This window comes from Eriocheir sinensis, chromosome 30, assembly GCF_024679095.1.
Source record: "Eriocheir sinensis breed Jianghai 21 chromosome 30, ASM2467909v1, whole genome shotgun sequence".
In the NCBI taxonomy this organism is placed as follows: domain Eukaryota; kingdom Metazoa; phylum Arthropoda; class Malacostraca; order Decapoda; family Varunidae; genus Eriocheir; species Eriocheir sinensis.
The window spans coordinates 13302227-13326407 of record NC_066538.1 but is presented as its reverse complement, the minus strand read 5'-3'; the positions used below and the strand labels follow the sequence as shown (position 1 = coordinate 13326407).

The 24181-nt window shown below is 42.5% G+C and overlaps 1 protein-coding gene across 1 annotated transcript in view; it reads left to right on the top strand.

Annotated features, from left to right (window-relative positions):
* The first annotated feature begins 13317 nt into the window (after positions 1-13317).
* Positions 13318-24181, top strand: part of LOC127005335 (mucin-5AC-like) — a 23064-nt gene continuing 12200 nt past the window's right edge. The window contains exons 1-2 of the mRNA XM_050874102.1: positions 13318-13368; positions 19050-19683. Of these exons, the coding sequence (XP_050730059.1) occupies positions 19605-19683 (79 nt within the window). The 5' untranslated portion in view covers positions 13318-13368; positions 19050-19604. The remainder of the gene's footprint in view (positions 13369-19049; positions 19684-24181) is intronic.

The following is a 24181-nucleotide window of genomic DNA, read 5'->3' as shown; positions in this document are numbered from 1 at the left end:
AACAAGTATGAAGTCACTGTATGTAATCTGCTTTTTCTCCGGTTCTTTTTCATATACCTTTGTCTTCATTATTTCCCTGATATGCTCGCCACGGCCACTTTTATTTTGTGTTAGTTTTACTTTTCTGATTTGATTGCTATAGAGTTTTACGAGTTGGGAAGTGAAATTACCACCACCATCACCACCGTCACCACCACCACCATTAAGACCACCAATAACAACAGCAACAAAAAGAAAGAGAGGAAAAAGAAGAGGAAGAGGAAGAAGAACAGGAATAACTAGAACATCACCACCACCACCACCACCATTAAGACCACCAATAACAACAGCAACAGAAAGAAAGAGAGGAAAAAGAAGAGGAAGAGGAAGAAGAACAGGAATAACAAGACCACCACCACCACCACCACCATTAAGACCACCAATAATGACAGCAAGAAGAAGAAAAAGAGGAAAAAGAAGAGGAAGAGGAAGAGGAAGAACAGGAACAACAAGAACACCACCACCACCACCACCCCTACCACCAAACCCATCCACCACCACCACCACCACCCCTACCACCAAACCCATCCACCACCACCACCACCACCCCTACCACCAAACCCATCCACCACCACCACCATCACCCCTACCACCACCACCACTACCACCACCACCACCACTATCACCACCACCACCTCCATCCCAGTTGCTAAGATAAATTGTTCGTAACAGGGTTGTTTATTTATTTATTTATTTATTATGTTATTTTATTTTGTTTATTTTGTTTTGTTTTTGGTTTTGTCTTGTTTTGTTTTGTTTACTTTAATCTTTGCTTTTTCTTTTCCTTTCCTTTTCTTTTCTCTGGATGTTTTCTTTCCTTTTCTTTTCTCAGGATGTTTTCTTTTCTTTTCTTTTCTCTGGATGTTTTCTTTTCTTTTCTTTTCTTTTCTCTGGATGTTTTCTTTTCTTTCCTTTTCTTATTTCAGGACGTTTTCTTTTCTTTTCTTTTCTCAAGATGTTTTCTTTTCTTTTCTCAGGAAGTTTCCTTTTCTTTCCTTTTCTTTTCTCATGATGTTTTCTTTTCTTTTCCTTCTGTTGGTGTTGCTGGGTGTGGATGAGCCTCAGTCTCCCCAGAAGAGACTCACCCGTCACCCACCCTGCGGCCCCAGGGGCCGAAAGCTGGATGACTTTTTATTTCTTTGCTAGATGTTGTAATTTAATTTTCTTTTCTCGATGTTTTAATTTTTCTTTCTTTTTCCTTTCTGGACGGTCTGGGTTAGCCTCCTTCTCCCCAGAGGAGATTCACCCGTCACCCATCCTGCGGCCCCAGGGGCCGAAAGCTGGATGACTTTTTATTTCTTTGCTAGATGTTGTAATTTAATTTTCTTTTCTCGATGTTTTAATTTTTCTTTCTTTTTCCTTTCTGGACGGTCTGGGTTAGCCTCCTTCTCCCCAGAGGAGATTCACCCGTCACCCACCCTGCGGCCCCAGGGGCCGAAAGCTGGATGACTGTTTATTTTCCTTTTCTTAATGTTTCTATCATCCATTCTGATGTTCCTGGTCTGAACGTTTTCCTTTTCTTGATGTTTCTATCATCTTTCTGGTGTTCCTGGGTCTGGTTGAGCCGCTTTCCTCCCAGAAGAGACTCGCCCATAATTTTGTGATGATAGTTTGGGCCGGAAGGTGGATGAGTTTTTCTCTTTTCCTTTTATTGATGTTTCTATCATCCTTTCTGGTGTTCCTGGTCTGAACGAGCCGCTTTCCTCCCAGAAGAGACTCGCCCATAATTTTGTGATGTTGGTTTGGGCCGAAAGGTGGATGAGTTTTTCTATTTTCCTTTTCCTTCTTCTGATATTCTTTCTCTGTGTTATCCTTCATCTGGTGTTCATTCTCTGCATTTTCCTTTTTCTGGTGTTCCTTTCTATGCTTTCCTTCTCTTGGTGTTTCCATATCGACTTTTCCTGGTTTTGTATGTTGGAACGCGTGAGTCTCCTTCTCCCCAGAAAAGACCCGCCATACCAACATACAAGACGCTTTAAACAAAGCAAAACAAGACAATTTTTTTTGGTATTTTTTGGTATTTTTTGGATTTTTTTGTGTTTTTTCGTTTTTAATCGGTGATGGCACGACACTTGCCTTGCTGAGGGGAACTGTGATTCCCTAAGCGTAGAAACTTCCATTGAAACGTGTCATGAACGTGTCGTCTGGCTAGTAAGAGGTCAGGAACTGTCTTGCTGGAACTTCACGCCCCCCCAACCCCCGGACCCTCGGGATCTCCGACACGGAGGTGGACGCTCCGGGGGAGCCGAGGCGCCCTGCCGGAACCCTGAGCCCTGCGATGCTCGCCAGGAAAGCCTTGGGCCCCCTGACGCTCCCCAGCCCCGCGAAGCGAGGAGGGTGGATAGCAAGATGAACCTCTTAAAATTCCAGACGGGATTATATGAAATCAATCGAAAATACAGTGAAGGCGCCGGAAACCATTTTTGTTGGGTCAAGGATGGCAGGACGAAGGCCGAAGGAAGGTGAAAGAGGGAAGGAAGGAACGAGGAATATGACTGGACGAAGGAAGGAACGAGGGAGGGAAGGAAGGAACGAGGGAAGGAAAGAAAGTGGCGGGACGAAAGAAGGAAGGAAGTTAACAGAGCGAAGGAAGATTCTGTCCGGGATTGGCGCGAATGGCGAGTCCCCGAAGTGACTGACTTAAAGTGACTTGCCCGCGGCGACTATATAGTTTTGCTGCCTCGGTTTGTTCCGTCACTTTACTTCCCTGATTTGCTCACCACAGCCACTTATGTTTTGTGTTCTTTTACCTCCCTGATTTACTGGACACAGAATGTTACTACTTGCGAAGTGAAATCACCACCACCACCACCACCACCACCACCACTACTAGATACTACTACTATCACCACCACCAACAACAACAACAACAAGAACGACAAGAAGAAGAAGAACAAGAAAAAGAAAAAGAGGAAGAACAACAAGAACAACAACAACCCTTCCACCCCTACCTTTACCACCACCACCACCACTACCACCACCACCTCTTACCCAGCACACACTTACACAAAAGCCTCCTCCATCGCCTCCCCCTCGCCACTGCCGCCTCGATATTAACAAACGTAATGTGTTGTCAATAGTGCGCATCATTGCAGACTGCTTGCCCGCGCCCTTTTTCCGGGCTTCAACAGAGGCTTCCTGACGCGCCCGGACCAGGCTAAACGTTGGCTGTTTGTTGGGCAGGGAGGGAGAGGGAGAGGAAAGGGAGAGGGAGAGGGAGAGGGAGAGGGAGAGGAGAGGGAGAGGGAGAGAAGGAAGGGAGAGGACACAGAGAGAGAACTGAGAGTTAGGAGAGAGAGGAAAGAGAGAATGGAGGGGAAAAAGAGAGATTGAGAGTGAGATCAAGGAGATTGATAGAAATTGAGAGAGAGAGAGAGAGAGAGAGAGAGAGAGAGAGAGAGAGAGAGAGAGAGAGAGAGAGAGAGAGAGAGAGAGAGAGAGAGAGAGAGAGAGAGAGAGAGAGAGAGAGAGAGAGAGAGAGAGAGAGAGGCTGTCCCTAGAGAGAGAGAGAGAGAGAGAGAGAGAGAGAGAGAGAATCTAGACTGTTTACGGAGCCTAAGCAACAGAAGCGCTGAAGTCTTCCTCAAACTATATTTAGCATTACAGTAGTTAGAACTCATCTTGATTATGCGGTTCAGTTCTAGTCACCTTAAGCCGTCATCTGGCGATTAAGAATTACCCTTGACCGAGCAAGAATTTCCCCAAATCTAGGGAGATTCCAGCGTTTCTTGTTTTAGCGCGTCAGATTTTCAAGAATCCCCCCAAATTCTTGACAAGAATCGGCTGTCCCGCCCAAGCCGCGGCGGAGCATGGTACGGCCACTTTCTTGCATTTATCAACATTGTTTTGCGAAAAGGACGTTTTAAGAAATTCCGTCGCATATAGTGACGTTAAGCAGCTAGGGAAAGGTTCTTAAAGAAGTATAGATCTCGTAATAGTGACTAAACTAACGCGCGTTGTCCTTGATGAGTGACAAAATGAGACATAGTGTTAATTCATCCAGTCATATGAGCAAGAAAGAGTGTTCTGGCGGATCACGGGTGGGAGGTGAAAAACAGTCTCAAGAATGGTGCGGGGGGCAAGAAAGCCAGATATCACCAGATGACGCCTTTACTATAGAATGGATGTCAAAATGTTAGAATTGGTACAGAGAAGAATGACTAAGATGATTCAAGGGTTACGAAACTTGCCATACGAGGAAAGACTCAAACATTTAAACTTGCATTCTCTAGAAAGGCGAAAGGGAACGTGGAGACATGATCGAGGTTTATAAATGGATGAAGGGCTTTAATAAGGGGGATATTCATAAGGTTTTGTTGGTAAGAGAACCGGGTAGGACAGGAAGTAATGGGTTTAAATTGGATAAATTCAGATTCAACAGGGACATAGGCAAAAATTGGTTTGCTAACAGAGTGGTGGATGAGTGGAACAGGCTGAGCAGTCATGTGGTGAGTGCCAATACAACTGTCACATTCAAAAATAGACTAGATTAAATCATGGACAGCGATTTTAAGTGGGATTAGATCCACGGGAGCTTAGGCTCAAAGGAGCTGCCTTGTACATTCCTACCGGCCTCTTGCAGACTCCTACGTTCTTATGTTCTCCTGGTGCTCCTATCCACGACAGACTCAAGGGCAATGTGTCGGAGATGATCACCGAGGTCGCGTACAGCTATAGCGTATGCCTCCAACTTTACCTTAAAGAATATTAGAAGAGATATCTGGACACCTCTCCTCCCGAAATTGACCTCTCTTTCGGCCACCTCTTTGGATTCTTTTTAGGAGCAGCGAGTAGCGGGCTTTTTTTTTTATTATTGTTTCCTTTTTTTTGTGCCCTTGAGCTGTCTCCTTTGTTGTAAAAAAAAAAGAGGAAACAAATTATCTTCATCTCTCTATTTAATCTTTATCTTCACTCCCTTCTATTCATCTTATCCTCCCCTTCCTCTTAGTATTCGTCTTACTTCATCTTCATCTTTTATAAATCAACTTCAAGAATATTAGTGCAGAGGAAACAAGCAATCGTCATGTCTTGATTCATATTAATCTTCATCTTCAAACTCTTCTCCATTTACCTTCGTCCTCCACTTTTCTGACTCTCCTCTCACTTCATCTTCATCTTTAACAATCTACCTTTTTAAGAATATTTGTGCGGAGGAAACAGATTATCGTCATGTTGGTGTATTTTAAGGTGTATTTTAAATCTTCTCCAGTTCTTTTTCCTTTACCTTCGTCCTTCCTTTTCTTCTCCCTCCTTCCTTTCTTCTCCCTTCTGACTCCGTTCTCCTATTTCATCATCATCTATAAACTAACTTTTTAAGACTATCAGTGCAGAGGAAACAAAATAACGTCACTTCTGTATTTTATCTTCATCTTCAGTTCCTTCTCTTTACTTTCATCCTCCCCCTTTCTCCTGGCATTCCTCTTACATCATCACTATCTTTTATCTACCTTGAATAATAATGGCGCAGAGGAAACCATTGTCATGTCTGTGTGTTCAGTCTTCATCGCGTCTCCTTCCCGTTATCTTCCCCCTCAGTCGGTTTTCCATCTCGTAATTGCGTTAAAGAATATAAACACAGGAAGCCAGTGTCACGCCGGTGTTTAAGGTTCATCTCCAGCCCCTTCCCCGTTATTTGCGCACCCTCTTACTCCGTTTTTCTCTCCAATAATTACGTTAAAAGATTGCCAACACGGGAGAGGATTATCATGCGAGTGTGTATTTGAAGTTCACCTCCACTAATCCATTTCCCGTTTTCTGTGTTCCCCGTTACTCCTTCACTCCATTCTTTCGGCTTTTGCTTGTTTTAAAAATCCGATACACACACACACACACACACACACACACACACACACACACACACTCACAGATTTATAGATAGATAGATAGATATTTATTGACCACAAATGTACATAAAACCAAAACATCATACATAAATCGGAAGTTATTTAAGAATGTTAGTTTCTTTAATATAACAACATTTCCAATTTGTAGTCCACATTCAGCACTTACGTAAAATCTTTATATAATCACTAAAATATACAGAACTCTGGTGTCGTTACTGGCTTAAAGATTGTTAAAAAAAATATTAAAACTTTACAAATTTAGATAATTATATGAAACACACAAGAGCTGTTTGGGTATGACGGGAGCTCTCTGGCTTCATCTAACAGTCTCACTCCAGCTTCCGTTCCTTCTCTTTTCTTTTTCTTCACTCTGCTTAGTCAGGGATGCCATGTTATCGTACTCAGCACACTGGGTTTTCCTATTTCCAACCCATAACGATCATAAAAAAACTCTATAATTAACATTTTTAGCAAGAACTAGAAATGGGTATCGTTAGTTTTATGGGAGCGACGGTTTTGGGTGTGAAATAGGCGAATATAACAAGCTGAGTACGACAATCTGGCAACGTTGTGTTTAGTCCTCACTTCGTTTTCCATTTTATATGTTTTTTAGAGTGTGAAAAAAAGCTCCATTTGCATTAGCCACCATCTTCTTTTTTTTTCAGTGATCTCAGTTCCACTCTTTTACCTCTTTCTTTTTTTTTTCTTTTTTTTTTTACAACAATGGAAACAGCTCAAGGGCACAAAAAAGGAAGCAATAATAAAAAAAAAAAGCCCGCTACTCGCTGCTCCTGTAAAGAATCAAAAGAGATGGCCGAAAGAGGGGTCAATTTCGGGAGGAGAGGTGTCCCGCCCCATTAGATTTTTTTTTTTTCTACAACAAAGGAGGCAGCTCAAGGTAGAAAAACACAGCTAAAAAACAGCTAAAAATCGCCCATTATTGATGAGGAAACACTATTTTCTTAGGCTTCTGTATTTTTTTTATAATGATCTCAGTTTCCACTCTGTTAGCCATCTTTTTTTGTCTGTGGTTATCGGCCCATTAGGTACTCTTCCCTCGCCTCATGTCCCAGTTTATAACTACCTAAGAACATGAAACACCTTATTTACTTCATCTTCCATCTCCCTGGCTTCTTTAAATAGCTTCAGTGTCCCCCCAATTCCTCTATATCTGTTCCCCGTTGCTCCCTCACTTCGTTTTTCATCCTCTCACTACTCTAAAGAACGTGAAAAAATATACGCAACTACTTTTTATTTAAGTCATCTTCACCCTCAACGTCATTGCCTCACCCTGTTTTCAGAAGCCGTTCCCTTTGATGCAACACTTCCTTCACTTATTTTCCTTTTTGGAGCTTGAAGCAACTCTCCACTCCTAGAACCTAATGCAACTCTTCCCTCCTAGAACTTAATGCAACTCGTCTTTCGCTTTGTTTTCCATCTTGTAGCTTAAAGCATCTCTTTCCTCGCTCTATTAGAACATTAAAATTCTCCCGTTCATCCTAATACTTATGCAGCTCCTTCTCCTCTTTGTTTTACCTCTTTGGATTAGTACTTTTAGGAATAGTTTGTGGTACGTAATTATAAACTTGACCACGCTCTTCACCCTTAATGTTCAGCAAAATAGCACAGTGGAAGTTCAAGGCCAACAGGTGGGCCAAACATGCTGAGCCAACTAACAAGGTATGTCCTGAGGGTAGCGGGACTGTGTGAAGAGGCAGACTGGGGCATCATACCTTCTTGGAGCTCGAAGCAACTCTCCTTTACTAGAAGCTAATGCAACCCTTCCTTCCTAGAACTTAATGCATCTCGTCCTTCACCTTGTTTTCCATCTTGTATCTTATTGTAGCTTAATGTTTTCTTTCAACACTACACAAGCGTCTCTTCTATTATTCTGTTTTCATGTTGTAACTGCTTTGAGGAATCTGATAAATGCAATAATCCCTCTCATATCCGGACGTCTAATATCTGGCCGTGCTTCGTGTCCGGAAACTAGGCGATGACTCTATTACGTTTTTATCCGAATCTACTTGTCCGTATCTGGACATAAGAGTACCAACATGGCTGGTTAGACCGGCCTAAAAAATAAATAAATAAATAAATAAATAAAAAATAAAATCGGTTGGTCAGCTGGCCGGCCGGCTGACAAAAAATGGCCGCCCCTCTCCTTACTGAACGGTCAAGCATTGTTTTCCTGGTGTCTAGCATTACACTGGATATTCCTGTGTGTTGCATTGTAACTCAGAGACCCAGAAACACTGCCCACATTGAAGGAGTGGTGCTATTCATTACACATATTGTCGGTAGGGCGCGTCCGGATGTTGTTCCATGTCCGGATCTCGTCCGTATCCGAATGGTCCAATGGCTCTATTATGTCGGATACGGGAAGGATTACTGTACACAACATGTTTATATTTAATGGAGAGTCTTGCTGGTTCTTATTGAAAAAAAAAAAAAAATCAGTCGCCTTTTAAACCTACTTTCAGCTATCGTCCCACCTCTTTCTTTCCTTCCTTCACTCTACTTTCCATCTTACACCACTTTTAAGGTCATGAAAAATACACATTACCGTTTCACGCCACCCTCTCCCTCGCATCTCACGGCACATTACCTCAGCTTACTTTTAACAGCATTTCCTTACCCTACTGAATGCTATCGTTCCACCTCGTCAGTCATTTTCTATTCCCTTTTAAGGACGAAAAATCACGCATATTTTTCTCAAGCCATTTCCTCCCTCGCGTCTTACAGTAACCTCCATACCACTTCCTCACCCTACTCCATACTATCATTCCACCTCTTCCTAATCTTCCCTCACCTCACTTTCCATCTCATAACCACTTTTAAGGTCATGAAAAAATACGCAACATCACATTTTCCACCCACTTTCTACCCCGCATAATACAGTAACCTCAACGGCATTCCCTCCCTAATTTCATGCTATCGTTCCACCTCTTTCACTTCCTCACTTTTCATTTTATATTCACTTTTAATGGATGAAAAAACACGTAACTATATTTTTCTTTAAGACATTTTCTCCCTCGCGTCTTACAGTAACCTCAAACTACTTCCTCACCCTACTCTATACTATCATTCCACCTCTTCCTAATCTTCCCTCACCTCACTTTCCATCTCATAACCACTTTTAAGGTCATGAAAAAATACACAACATTACCATTTTCAAGTCACTTTCTACCTCGTATAATACAGTAACCTTAATAGCATTCCTTACCCAACTTTATTCTATCGTTCCACCTCTTTCACTCCTTCACTTTTCATTATATATTCACTTTTAAGGAGGAAAAAACACGTAACTTCATTTTTTTAAGCCATTTTCTCCCTCGCGTCTTCAGTAACCTCAAACTACTTCCTCACCCTACTCTATACCATCGTTTTACCTCTTCCTAATCTTCCCTCACTTCACTTTCCATTTCATAACCACTTTTAAGGTCATGAGAAGTACGCACCATTACCTTTTCCAGCCACACTCTCCCTCGCATCTTTTTGTAAGCGTAACGGCAATTCCCATACTCTACTTTGCGCTATCGTTCCACTTCTTTCCACTTCTATTGTTTTGTTCCACTTTATTGTATTTTGCTACTCTTATCTTATTCTTTCTACTCCTATTCTATCTTATTATCTTATTCTTTCTACTCCTATCTATCTTATTATCTTATTCTTTCTACTCCTATTCTATCTTATTATCTTATTCCTTTCACTCCTATTCTATCTTATTATCTTATTCTTTCTACTCCTATTCTATCTTATTATCTTATTCTTTCTACTCCTATTCTATCTTATTATCTTATTCTTTCTACTCCTATTCTATCTTATTATCTTATTCTTTCTACTCCTATTCTATCTTATTATCTTATTCTTTTTACTCGTATTCTATCTTTTTATGTTATTCTTTCTACTCCTATTCTATCTTATTATCTTATTCTTTTTACTCCTATTCTATCTTATTATCTTATTTTTCTTACTCCTATTCTATCTTATTATCTTATTCTTCATACTCCTATTCTATCTTATTATCTTATTCTTTTTACTCGTATTCTATCTTATTATCTTATTCTTTTTACTCTAATTCTATCTTATTATCTTATTCTTTCTACTCCTATTCTATCTTATTATCTTATTCTTTTTACTCCTATTCTATCTTATTATCTTATTCTTTTTACTCCTATTCTATCTTATTATCTTATTCTTTTTACTCCTATTCTATCTTATTATCTTATTCTTTCTACTCCTATTCTATTTTATTATCTTATTCTTTTTACTCCTATTCTATCTTATTATCTTATTCTTTTTACTCCTATTCTATCTTATTATCTTATTCTTTTTACTCCTATTCTATCTTATTATCTTATTCATTTTACTCCTATTCTATCTTATTCTGTGTCATTCTATCTTATTATTTCTACTCCTATTGTGTTCTTTCTACTCTCATTTTTTTGTTTCTACTCTTGTTCTGTTTTATCCTATCTTATTCCTTCTACTTTTATCGTATTCTTCCTACTCTATTGTATTCTTTCTACTCTATTGTATTCTTTCTACTCTATTGTATTCTTTCTACTCTATTGTATTCTTTCTACTCTATTGTATTCTTTCTACTCTATTGTATTCTTTCTACTCTATTGTATTCTTTCTACTCTATTGTATTCTTTCTAGTCTTATTGTAAGCTTAACGGCGTTCCCATACTCTCCTTTATGCTATCGTTCCACTTCTTTATAATCTTCACTTGCTTCACTAACTAATTACAACGTTTAAGAACATGAAAAACGCAATTTTATTTTTTTCAAGCCACCCTTTCCCGCGCACCTTACAGTCACCTCAGCGGGATTCCTTTACCTTACTTTACCTTGCCTTTACCTTACTTTACCTTGCCTTTACCTTACTTTACCTTCATGCTGCTGTTCCACTTCTTTGTACTCCTCTCTCACTTCTCTTTCCATCTCACAACTACTTTTACGGATCTGAAAAATGCATAACCTTACCATTTCAAGACGCCTCCCTCGCATCTTATAACACCCTCAATGCCACACTCCATTCCCCCCCCTCTTTTTTTTTACGGTAAAGGAGGCAACTCAAGGGCAAGAAAAAAAGGAAAAGAAAAGAAAAAAAAAAGCCCGTTGGCGCAAATTTTAATATACATGGTTTCTGTAATTCTTCTTCTCCCTAGTTACATTTCCCTCAAGCTATTTTTTTATTTAAACGACTATTTTTGATGATATAAAACACACAGCATCATTTACATATGCCATCCTCTCTTTCTGACGTCAAATAAAGTTTCAATGTCATTTCCTTATTCTGTTTCTTCTTTTTGTTTCATCCCATTCTACTTTTATGCTCTTCTTTTTCTCTTCTCCGCTTCTTTACTCTCTTAAACTCCTACTCTTCTTCTTTTCTACTCGTTAACTCTTCTTTTTTTATGTTCAACTCCTCTACTCTCATTCTCCCTGTCCTCCTTCTTCTCTTCTCCTCCTCCTCTCGTTGTCTCCCTCTCCTACTCCTCTACTCTCATTCTCCCTGTCCTCCTCCTTCTTCTCCTCTTCTCGTTGTCTCCTTCTCCTACTCCTCTACTCTGACATCATGCAAGAGTCCCCCTGCCACTCCCTTACCCTGCTTCCTGGCGCGGTCCCCCCACCCCTCCTCATTTACACTCTCCTCCTCCCTCGCCCCGTTTTCTTTCCCCACATCGCTGGAGGCCTCACTTTCGTCTTGGGCCAAAGCGTGGGAAATATGCGTCGACTTCCTGATTTAGCGGCGTTAGGTCGTGAGCATCGCAGTGTTGGCGGAAGAAAGAGAGAGGGAGAGAGGGAGAGAAAGGGAGAGTAAAGAGGGCGGGCGAGAGGTTGCTGAGGATGCTCGGAAAAAGGCAGGAATGAGGAAGGGAAGGGAGGAGAGGAGGGAGAGAGAAGAACGGGGAGGAGAAGAAAAACGGAGATGTATGATAAAGTTGTTTGCATAGGCGTTTTCAGTCTCACGGAGGAATAACAGGAGTGACGGAGGAGGAGGAGGAGGAGGAGGAGGAAGAAGAAGGGACAAGAAAGAGGAAGGGATACAAAAGAAGAAAAAATATCCTGGAGAAGAAACGTGAGGAGGAGAGAGAAGGGGACAAAGACGGAAAAGAGAAGAAGAAGAAAGACGAGAAGAAGAACAACAAGAAGAAGAAAGAGTAAAACCAGAAAATGAAAAAAGAAGAACAAAACAAAAACAAAAACAAAAAGAACACAAACAAGAAGAGATGACACGCCGAGCAACAAAAGGAGAGAAGCAAAAATCAAAACAGAAGCACCAGAAGCACGAGGAAGAAGAAGAGAAGGAGGAGGAAGAGGAGGAGGAGGAGGAGGAAGAAGAGGAGTAGGAAGAGGCATCCCAATGTTCTTAAATGTGCTCCTTCCCACGACCTGCGGATGACGAGGGTGAGAGCGACCGGAGAGTTCCTGCTATGCCTGGAGGGGGAGGGAGGGAGAGAAGGAGAGGGAGGGAGAGGAAGGGAGAGAGGCTGATAAGGGAGAGAGAGAGAAGGGAGAGAAAGAAGAGGGTTTATGAGGTTGCGTGTATGGGTGATGAACTAAGGGAGAAGAAAAAAGGGAGAAATAAGGTGAGATAAATAATAGATAGATAGATAGATAAATAGACAGAGAGCGAGAGAGACAGAGAGACAGGGAGAGAGAGAGAGAGCATACTGAGCAGTGCCTGATTGCATTGAGAAATAGCTCACTTCTTTATAGAGGTTCAGTATATCTTCAGACCACGTGCTGAGGCTGCTATAGAGAGAGAGAGAGGGAGGGAGGGAGAAGGGATGGGAAAGATGGAGGGAGCGGTTAAGGGAGAGGAGAAAAGGGGGAGAGAAAAAATGGGAGGAGGTTGATAGAGAAAAATTATTATGGGAAGAGAAAGAAAAATAGGAATAGGAAAAAGCGATAAATGGACGAATGAGGAGAAAATAAGAGAGAGAGAGAGAGAGAGAGAGAGAGTAAATAAAGAAGGATGGCTTTGTAAAACGGAGGAACATTAGGGCAAATATTTACTGAGACGTGTTGCACAGTACTGATTTTTTCCTCCACCTCTTTTTTTTTTTCCTCCAGTACCTCCATTTGCCTTCCTCTCCTTCCTTTCTTTCCTCTAACCCCCCTCTCTCTCTCTCTCTCTCTCTCTCTCTCTCTCTCTCTCTCTCTCTCTCTCAAGCTTTATATTTCCTTTCTTAGCCTTCCGTTACCCCCAATGATCTCTCTCTCTCTCTCTCTCTCTCTCTCTCTCTCTCTCTCTCTCTCTCTCTCTCTCTCTCTCTCTCTCTCTCTCTCTCTCTCTCTCCACCCCCCACCTGTTCCCCTCCTCCCTCTCTCCATTCCTCCCTCCGAGGGAGAGAGAGGTGAGGAGGGAGAGGCAGGTGGAGGGAGAGGAGAGTGAGTGAGAGAGAGAGGCGTAGTGTGTCGTCTGCCTCCCTGACCGCCACACACACACCTTCGCCTGCCTCAGTTCACGGTCAGGGTCTCGCGGTTCCTCCCTCGTCGTTGTGTTGCGGTCTCGACATCTTCACGTAACCTGCAACACATCTACGACGCTTGTAACACACCTTCAACACACCTACGACGCTTGTAACACACCTTCAACACATCTACGACGCTTGTAACACACCTTCAACACATCTACGACGCTTGTAACACACCTTCAACACACCTACGACGCTTGTAACACACCTTCAACACATCTACGACGCTTGTAACACACCTTCAACACACCTACGACGCTTGTAACACACCTTTATCACTTTTACATCACTTGCAACACACCTATGAAGCTTGTAACACACCTTCAACACACCTACGACGCTTGTAACACACCTTTATCACTTTCAAATCACTTGCAACACACCTACGAAGCTTGTAACACACCTTCAACACACCTAGGACGCTTGTAACACACCTTTATCACCTTCACGTCACTTGCAACTCATCTACGAAGCTTGTAACACACTTTCAACACAATGACGTCCTTTGTAACACACTTTTTTTACCTTCAAGTCACTTGCAACACCCGCACTACCTTGGCTAACCCTCAACACACCTACGACGCTTGTAACACACCTTGACTTCACCCTCAACACACCTGCAACACTTGAGAAACGTTCGTAACACCTCCACGTCACTTCCATTATACTTCCAACTCATTCAACACATCTGGAATACTTGTAACATACCTGAAACACTAAAATTACAACAGAACACAAATACAACACCCTTCTAACACCTACAACAACATCTCATACAAATCAACACACATTTCCAACACTAAAAAAAAGTATCCATAATTTTCAACACAACTGCAACACTCCATCATCACCTGCAACACCTCTCCGTCATCTACAACAAAAGTGAAATCTATAATGACAGGTGTTCTTCCCGTGGCCACCTGAAACGCACCTGTGATGGACCTAAGTGACAGTTGAGCGCGCGTCACCTGAGAACGAATTACCTGTATTAGAAAATCGGTGGACAGGTGAAGTGAGTGATCGAGACAGAGAAAAAGCACCTGAAAAAAATCACCTTGAAAATACCTGTGGACGCTTAATTGACCAGGTAAACTCGCGTCACCTGAGAGCAAATTACCTGAGACAGAAAACTGGTGGACAGATGAAATGAGTGATCGAGACAGAGAGAAAACACCTGTAGAAACCCGTCACCTGGAAAATACCCGTGGACGCTAAATTGACCAGGTAAACTCGCTTCATCTGAGAGCAAATTACCTGAGACAGAAAACTGGTGGACAGGTGAAATGAGTAATCGAGACAGAGAGAAAACACCTACAGAAACCCGTCACATGGAAAATACCCGTGGACGCTAAATTGACCAGGTAAAAGGACATCACCTGAGCGAATTACCTGAGATAAGAAGTCTGTGAATAGGTGAAGTGAGTGATCGAGAAAGAGAGAAAACACCTGCAGAAACCCGTCACCTGGAAAATACCTGTGGACGCTAAATTGACCAGTAAAACGAACGTCACCTAAGACAGAAATACCTGCTTTGGACAACGAGTTTATGATGAAGTGGTTTAGACAAGTAACCCCCCCGTCACCTGAGATATTCCCCGGCATCTTGAAATCACCTGTTAATGCTAGTGACCAGGTAAAGATGAAAAATATACAATAGACTCCCCTTTCCGAATTCCCTGTGAAAAATAAAAGGAAATGAAGGGAAAGATGAAGTTGACAGGATACCCTTATCACCTCTAACACCTGTGGAGCTAGTGACTAGGTGAAGGTGAAGGTGAAAAAATATACAACAGACTCCCCTCTTCGAAATCCCAGTGAAAATAAAAGGACAAGAAGGGAAAGATGAAGTGAACAAGAGGCCCCAATCACTAGGAACACACCTGTGAATGCTATGACAGGTAAAGGTGAAGATGAAGGTGAAAAATATACAACAGACTCCCCTCTTCGAAATCCCAGTGAAAATAAAAGGACAAGAAGGGAAAGATGAAGTGAACAAGAGCCCCCAATCACTAGGAACACACCTGTGAATGCTATGACAGGTAAAGGTGAAGGTGAAGGTGAAAAATATACAACAGACTCCCCTTTTCGAAATCCCAGTGAAAATAAAAGGACAAGAAGGGAAAGATGAAGTGAGTAAGAGCTTCCAATCACTAGGAACACACCTGTGAATGCTATGACAGGTAAAGACGATAAGAAAAATAAATACAACAGATTCCCCTTTCCGAAACCCCAGTGGAAAAATAAAAGGACGTACAGAAGATGAAATGGACAGGACTCCCCCGCCACCATCACCTTGAACCCACCTGTGCTTGCTAGATTAACCCGTAGAGGACAGGTAACATACGACAGACGCACCTTCGTGAAATAACCGGGTGGAAAGGTGACTCAAATGGAAAGATAACATGGGTGCTAAACTGACCAGGTGAGGACAGGTAAGATACGAGACGCACCTCCATGACACAGGTGAGGAAGGTGACGTGATTAGAAGGGTAAGGCGACCAGGACCTTTCTATCACCTTGAGAATATATGTGAATGCCAAAATGGGCAGGTGAGGGAACGTAAGATAACACAGGCGCACCATTAGGAAACAGGTGACGTGACCAGAGAGGGGAAGTGAAAAGGTGACATTCTCCGGCATTTCACCGTACATGTGCTAATTAAAATGGGACAGGTGTAAAGAACAGGTGCAAATGACAGGTAACATACGGACCTTGACGGAACGAACATAAAAGGTGACGCAAGTAGAAAGGTGAAAAGGGCAGGTGATCCTCCGTACCTATTCAACGCGGATGCACTTAATCAGAATGGGACAGGTGTAGACGGCAGGTTATTGGCAGGTGAAGTTCAAGGACGAGTGACCGAACTGTTGGACCTGTGATGCGAGAAGTGAATGTTGATTTGAACGTGATGGACGCGAGGAACGGAGGAAGGAAGGAAGGAAGAGAAAGAAGAGAACAATACCTGGAGGAGAAGATGAGGAATTTGTTGATTGGTGAATGAAGGGGAGAAAAAAATGGTTAGCTGGTGAAAGATGAAAGTAAAGAATAAAAGAAAAGGGATAAAAAGGAGGAAGAAAATAAGGAAGAGAAAGAAGAGAACAATATCATGAGGAAAAGATGATAAATTTTCGGTTTGATGAATGTAAAGAAAGAAGATTGTTAGCTGGTGAAAGATGAAAGAAAGGAAGAAAAAACTGATTAACTTGGTGGTGAAAGAAGAATATAGAAAGCAAACAAAAGAAGCTGATAAACAGACGAATAAAGGAGAAAACGAGAGAGAGAAGAACCAGCCTGCGAGTGAAGGATCGAAGGAACGTGTTTGGTCAGTGCATGAAGGGAAAAAAGTCATCGAACTCATGAATAAGTTTACGCTGAAGAAAACAACAACAATAATATATTCAAAGGGTTAGGAGGATGATAACGTTGAAGGAGGGTCAAGGAGAGAAATATTGGAATGTTACTTGGAGGAGAGGAGGAAGAGGAGGAAAGGAAGAAAAGAAAGAAAGGGGAGGAGGAAGGTAGGAAGAGAAGAAAGAGAGGGGTGGAGGAGGAGGAAAGGAAAAGAAGGGAAGGAAGAGAAGAAAGAAAGGGGAGAAGGAAGGTAGGAAGAGAAGGAAGGGAGGGGTGAAGGAGGAGGAGAGGAGAAGAAGGGAAGGAAGGGAGAAAGGAAAGGAGTAAAAAGAAAAGGAAGGGAGAAATGTAGGAAATGAAAAGAAGAGAAGGAAGGGAGAAAGGAGGATAGGAGAAGAAGGAAAGGAAGGGAGGAAGGAAAGGAGGAAAGGGAGTGAAGGAAGGGAAAAATGTAGGAAAGGAAGAGAAGAGAAGGAAGGGAGAAAGGAGAAGGGAAGGAACGGAGAAAGAAGGAAAGGATGAAGGAGTAGGGAAGGAGAAGAAGGGAATAAAAAGGAAAGGAAGAGAAGGGAGGAGAAAGATAGGAAAGGAGAGGAAGAGAAGGGAGGAAAGGAGGAGAATGAAGGGAGAAAGGTAGGAAAGTAAGAGAAGGAAGGGGGGAAGGGGCTGGAGAAAGGGAGGATATGAAGGTAGGAAGGGAGAGGAATATCTGAATGTCAATTGGAGGAGACGAGGAGGGAAGGAAGAGAAGAAAGGGAGGAAGGGCAGGGGGGGGATGAAGAAAGGTAGAAAGGAAGGAGGGAAGGGAGGAGGAAGGATGGGGGGGGGGGGAGAATGGCATGTGGTGGCGTCTGGTCAGCCAAGTGGTTTGCAAAGTGACCCAGTGCCCGTGCCCGCCGCGGGAGGGTACACCGCTACCCACCATCACCACCACCCCACCACCATCACCAGTACCCACCACCACCCCACCAGTACCCACCACCACTACCACCAGTACCCACCACCACCACATGTAACAGTACCCACCACCACCATCACCACAAGAGCCAGTACTTATCACCACTACCACCACCACCATCACCAGAAGAACAAGTACCAACCACCACTATGTTCACCATAGCCACCAGTACATGCCATAAGACCACGAGAACCACCATCATCACCACCACCACCACCACCATCACCACCATCACCACCACCATCACCACCACCACCAGAACATTTATGACCTCACCCACCACCCGAACCCACCTCTAACATGACAACCTCAATCACCAACATCTGCAACCCCACCCACCACCACCACCACCACCACCATCACCACCACCACCACCACAAGAACAACTATGACCTCACCCACCACCAGTACCCACCTCTAACATGACAACTTCAACCACCAACACCTCCTGCAACGCCTCCCACCCACCACCACCACCACCACCACCATCACCACCACCACCAGAACATTTATGACCTCACCCACCACCCGAACCCACCTCTAACATGACAACTTCAACCACCACCACCTCCTGCAACCCCACCCACCACCACCACCACCATCACCACCACCACCACAAGAACAACTATGATCTCATCCACCACCAGTATCCACCTCTAACATGTCCACTTCAACCACCACCACCTCCTGCAACCCCTCCCACCACCACCACTACCACCACCAATACCACCAATTTTATCGACTGTCACCATCGCAAATATTCACAGCCGCCATCACCACAACCATCACCACCACCACCACTAACGCCATTACCACCACAACCCAAACCACAGCTGTTTCGTCTCGGATTGCAAAGCGTCAGTGGAATATTATCTCATTTTACGATCTGATGTTCTTTTTTGTGGTTGTTTTTCGCCGTCATCTTTTTTTCTATTTCTTCTATTTTTTTATTTTTTTTCAGTTATTTTCTATTTTTTATTTATTTTTCTATTTTTTCTTTCTTTTTTCTATTTTTTCCTATTTTCTATATTTTTCTATTTTTTCTATTTTTTCCTATTTTCTATTTTTCTCGCTTTTTTCCTATTTTTTTATTTTTCCTATTTCTTCTATTTTTCCTATTGTTTCTATTTCTATATTCTTTCTATTTTTTCCTATTTTTTCTACTTATATATTTTTTTCTATTTTTCTCATCATTTCTATTTTTTTCTATGTTTTGGTGTTGTTTTCGCTGTCATCTTTTTCTTTTCTTCAACCAAACTGACACCGTGGCGACATTTTTTTACGACTGATAGATGTGATTCTTTTTTTCTATTGTTTTGCACGAAACTAACAAACCAAACTAACAAAACAAACTTGATATTGCAGATGGAAGGCAAAAGAAGAGGGAGACGCAACGAACTCAAATAATTTCAGCCAAGTGTGAAAAAAAAACTATATTTGTAAAGAAAGAAAAAAGAAGTGACTGAGAATTTGAAACGAAAGATAAATAAGAGGAAAAAAAAACAGGAACTCACAAACAAGAAACCAACAATAAAAAAAAAGAACAGAAAAAAGAAAGATAGAGAGAATAAAATAATAAGAAAAGACGGAAAGAAAGAATAAAAGAACAGGAAAAACAGAGGAAGATAAATAAGAAAACACCCAAAATTTACGACACATAAACTTGAAAAATAAAAACAAACAAAACACAAACAGGAAAAAAACACGAGAGATAAGTTGAATAAAGTGACGAAGAAAGAGGAAAAGAAAAAAAAAGTGCTCAACTCGACACCACCACCACAACCACCACCACAACCACAACCACCTTCGCAGCATCCCTCCACCCGGCCCATTCTTCTCTCCCTTTCCCTCCCTTTCCCTCCCTTTCTCTCCCTTTCCTCCCTTCCTCCCTCCAAGGCTCCTGGGGTGAGGTTGGGCGTGATGGAGAGGTGGGCGTCTCCTCCCACCCTCCTCCTCCTCCACCTCCTCCTCCTCCTCCACCCGCACTCCTCCACCCTCGGTAAGTACGAGTCTAGTGGTCATAAAATTAGTGGAATATTTCTCTACGTACACATGTGCACGTCTGGTCTGGTACGCACATGGAAAGGTACACATGGTTATTTGATATGGCACACACGCACACAGACACGCACATTTGGGAAAACACACACACACACACACACACACACACACACACACACACACACACACACACACACCGCTACAAAATAAAAAAATAAAAAAAGAAAAAAGATTTCAACGCAGAGTAGAGAGGAATCCAACTGACCTACACTCCTCTCTCTCTCTCTCTCTCTCTCTCTCTCTCTCTCTCTCTCTCTCTCTCTCTCTCTCTCTCTCTCTCTCTCTCTCTCACTTAGGTTTAAGGACAGACCACCTAGTCTGGACCATGGGGTCTGTGTGGTCTGATTTACTATGTAAATCTTTGTAAATCTCTCTCTCTCTCTCTCTCTCTCTCTCTCTCTCTCTCTCTCTCTCTCTCTCTCTCTCTCTCTCTCTCTCTCTGACATCAGCACTGGATTAAGTAAGATTAGGTCTGGAATTCTGTGTGAGAGAGAGAGGGAGGGGGTGAGTGGCTTCTCGATTTTGGCCACATTCCAAAAAAAAAAAAAACTCATCTCTCTCTCTCTCTCTCTCTCTCTCTCTCTCTCTCTCTCTCTCTCTCTCTCTCTCTCTCTCTCTCTCTCTCTCTCTCTCTCTCTCTCTGTGCATACAACTTTAATCTTTCCTTTCCTCCCTTTCCTTCTCTCCTCGTCTGGGTTGATTGACCAGAGGAAGGGAGGGAAGGGAGGGAAGGGAGAGAAGAGGAGGGAGAGGGAGGGAGAGGGAGGGAGTCTTAGTCATGCCCAGGGTGCTTATAAGGTGGCCCGTTATGTTGCTCCCTCCCTCTCTCCCTCCCTCCCTCCCTCTCTTCCTACCTCCGTGCCAAGCTTCCTTCTTCTTCTCTCCAGTGCTATGTCTCCCAAACCTCTCCCTTCCTCCCTCTCTCTCTCTCCCTCTTTCTCTCTCTCCCTCATTCCTCCCACACGTAATGTACCTCAATTTCATCTTTTTCTACCTCCCTTATCTCCCTGTTTCCTCCTTCTCTCCCTTCCGTTTCCTCCATTCTCGATTTTTTCCTCTCCTTCTCTCTCTCTCATTCATGTTTGTTTTTCCTCCTCCTTTTTGTCTCCCTTTTTTTTCTTCCCTCCCGCCTCTCATCTCTTTCTTTCCTCCCCTTCCCAACCCCTTCCTCCTCCTCCTCCTCCTCCTCTTCCTTCCCTTCCCATAACATCCTCAGTTCTTTTATTTACTTAACTGTCACGTCCTTCATTTTCTATTTTCTTTCATTTTTTTTCTTTTTCTTTGTGTACCTCTCCTTCCTTTCTCTCTCTCTCTCTCTCTCTCTCTCTCTCTCTCTCTCTCTCTCTCTCTCTCTCTCTCTCTCTCTCTCTCTCTCTCTCTCTCTCTCTCACTCAGCAGAACACATTCGTCCCCTTGTGCGAGAAGCGAATTAACACTAATAAAAGCCCACCGTGGTTTAATAGCGAAATTAAACAATCAGTCAATGAGAGAAAATTGTTTTACAGGTTAAAGAAAGAACAAAGCACGCCCGAAAACATTAGACTTTATAATGATGCCAGGCGACGAGTAAAAAGACTAGTAGGTCAGGCAAAGCGTAGATACGAAGAAAATATTGCAGCCAACTGTAAAAATAATCCGAAATCTTTCTTCAGTTACATAAACAACAGAAAGGCGATCAAAAGTGGTATTGGACCTTTAACAAACAGCGACGGTGCACTAGTGACTGACAGCCAACACATTGCAAACCTCTTAAACAATTACTTTTCCTCGGTGTTTAATACTAACAGTCTTCCTCTCGCTACCACCAACACCAGTACTATTGTAAATCTCGAGCATGCATTGCCTAATTTTGAAATAACAACCGACGAAGTCCTTAAAGCTCTCCATTCACTTAAAACAAATAAAAGTCCTGGACCTGACAAAGTATATCCAACTCTGCTGAAAGAAACAAAAGGCGAAATACTCTCCTCCCTCACAACCGTATTCAATATGTCCTTGCGACAAGGCATCGTACCTTCAGATTGGAAAAAGGCTAACGTGACACCGATTTTCAAGAAAGGAGACAAAAAAGTACCAGGTAATTACAGGCCCATTAGTCTAACTTCGGTTGTAGGTAAGCTACTTGAGAGCATAATTAGAGACAAAATTGTGAATTACCTTGAAAGCCACTCATTGATTGGGGACTCACAACATGGCTTCCGAAACAAAGATCCTGCCTATCAAACCTATTAACCTTTTATAACGACCTCTTCACTGTTTATGACGTAACCAAATCACTGGACGTAGTCTATCTTGATTTCAGAAAGCGTTTGATAAAGTCCGCATCATAAATTACTTTACAAATTAAAGCAAATAGGTATTGACGGTCAAGTAAACCAATGGATCGAATTGGTTGAGCAACAGACACCAAAGAGTAGTGATTGACGGATTTAACTCAGCGTGGGCGCCTGTCTCTAGTGGCGTCCCTCAGGGCTCGGTTCTTGGCCCAGTGCTCTTCATTATTTACATCAACGACGTGGATGTTGGACTCAATAACCGCATTAGTAAATTTGCAGACGACACAAAGATTGGCAACTCGGTTCTCACTGAAGACAGGCAAAGCCTCCAAGAGGATTTGCACAAAATTTCAACGGTCGGATAGATGGGAGATGCCCTTTAACGTAGACAAGTGCCAGGTCCTTCAAGTTGGAACGAGGAATAAGAAGTTCGAATACGAAATGCGCGGCGTTAAACTCAAAAGCGTTCAATGCGTCAAAGACTTGGGGGTCAAAATCGTGTCAAACCTCAAATTCTCACAGCAATGCATCGATGCAGCAAATAAAGCGAACAGAATGTTGGGCTTCATTAAAAGAAACTTTGTATTCAAGAATAAAGATTTAATAATAACGCGCTACAACAGTTTAGTCAGACCCCACTTGGAATATGCGGTACAGTTTTGGTCTCCCCACCATGCAAAGGATATTGCTAAATTAGAAGGTGTTCAGCGTCGGGCAACGAAAATGATCCCTTCCTTGCGCAACAAATCCTACGAAGAAAGGCTTTCTACCCTTAACATGTTCTCTCTTGAGAAACGTCGCCTCCGAGGAAAACTGATCGAATGTTTTAAAATACTTAATGGTTTCACGAATGTAGACAGATCAACATTGTTTATGATCGATGACACTTTGCGCACGAGGAACAATGGCGTAAAACTCAGATGTAGACAAGTAAATTCAGACTGCACCAAATTTTTCTTCACCAACGTTGTAGTGCGAGAATGGAATAAGCTTCCACCGTCAGTGGTCCAGTGTAACACGATTGACTCCTTCAAAAATAAGCTCGACCGTCACTTCCTTCAACTTAATATCAACTAGAGTAGAAATGCAACGTTTTGGAGTCTTCTGATTAATGTAAAATCACTTAGCCAGACTTGGACTTGGACAGACCACCAAGTCTGGACCATGGGGTCTAATGGTCTGATTTTCTATGTAAATCTATGTAAATCTCTCTCTCTCTCTCTCTCTCTCTCTCTCTCTCTCTCTCTCTCTCTCTCTCGCTCTCTCTCTCTCTCTCTCTCTCTCTCTCTCTCTCTCTCTCTCTCTCTCTCTCTCTCTCTCTCTCTCTCTCTCTCTCTCTCTCTCTCTCTCTCTCTCTCTCTCTCTCTCTCTCTCTCTCTCTCTCTCTCTCTTTATTCTCTCCCTTCTTTTTACTTTTCTTCTCCTCCCATTCTCTTTCTCCTTTACTCTTATTTCCTTCCTTTCCTCCCTTTCCGTCTTTCCTTCATTCTTATTTAGCTTCATATCCTTTTCCTGTACCTTATCTTCCTTTTCAATTATTTTTCTTCCTATCTTCGTTATTTTTCATCGCATGCTTTCTCTTTTTTTTGCCTATTCTTTTCTTAATTTCTTACCTTCATCTCTCTCTTCATCCTTTTCCTTCCTCCTCTTCCTTCTCCCCTTTCTTCTTCTCTCTCCATCTCTCTCTTTCCTTTTTTATCTCTCTACCCTTCCCTTCACTCCCTTCTATTACTTCCTATTACTCCCTTCATTCCTTTCTTTACCTTCCTCTTCCTTTCTCCCTCTCCCCTCTTCTCCTTTCTTTCTCTTCTCTTTTCTCTTTTTCCCTCATTCCTTTCTTTATCTTCCTTTCTCCCTCTCCCCTCTTCTCCTTTCTCTCTCTTCTCTTTTCTTTTTCTCCTTCATTCCTTGCTTTATCTTCCTTTCTCCCTCTCCCCTCTTCTCCTTTCTCTCTCTTCTCTTTTCTTTTTCTCCTTCATTCCTTGCTTTATCTTCCTTTCTCCCTCTCCCCTCTTCTCCTCCTCTCTCTCTCTTCTCTTCCTTTTTCTCTTTATCCTCCATTTCCCTTCTTTTCTCCGTGTGCCTATTCTTCCCTTCACTTCTAACCTTCCTATCTCCCTTCCTTCTTTTCCTTCCTTCTCTTCCTCTCTCTCCTCTCTT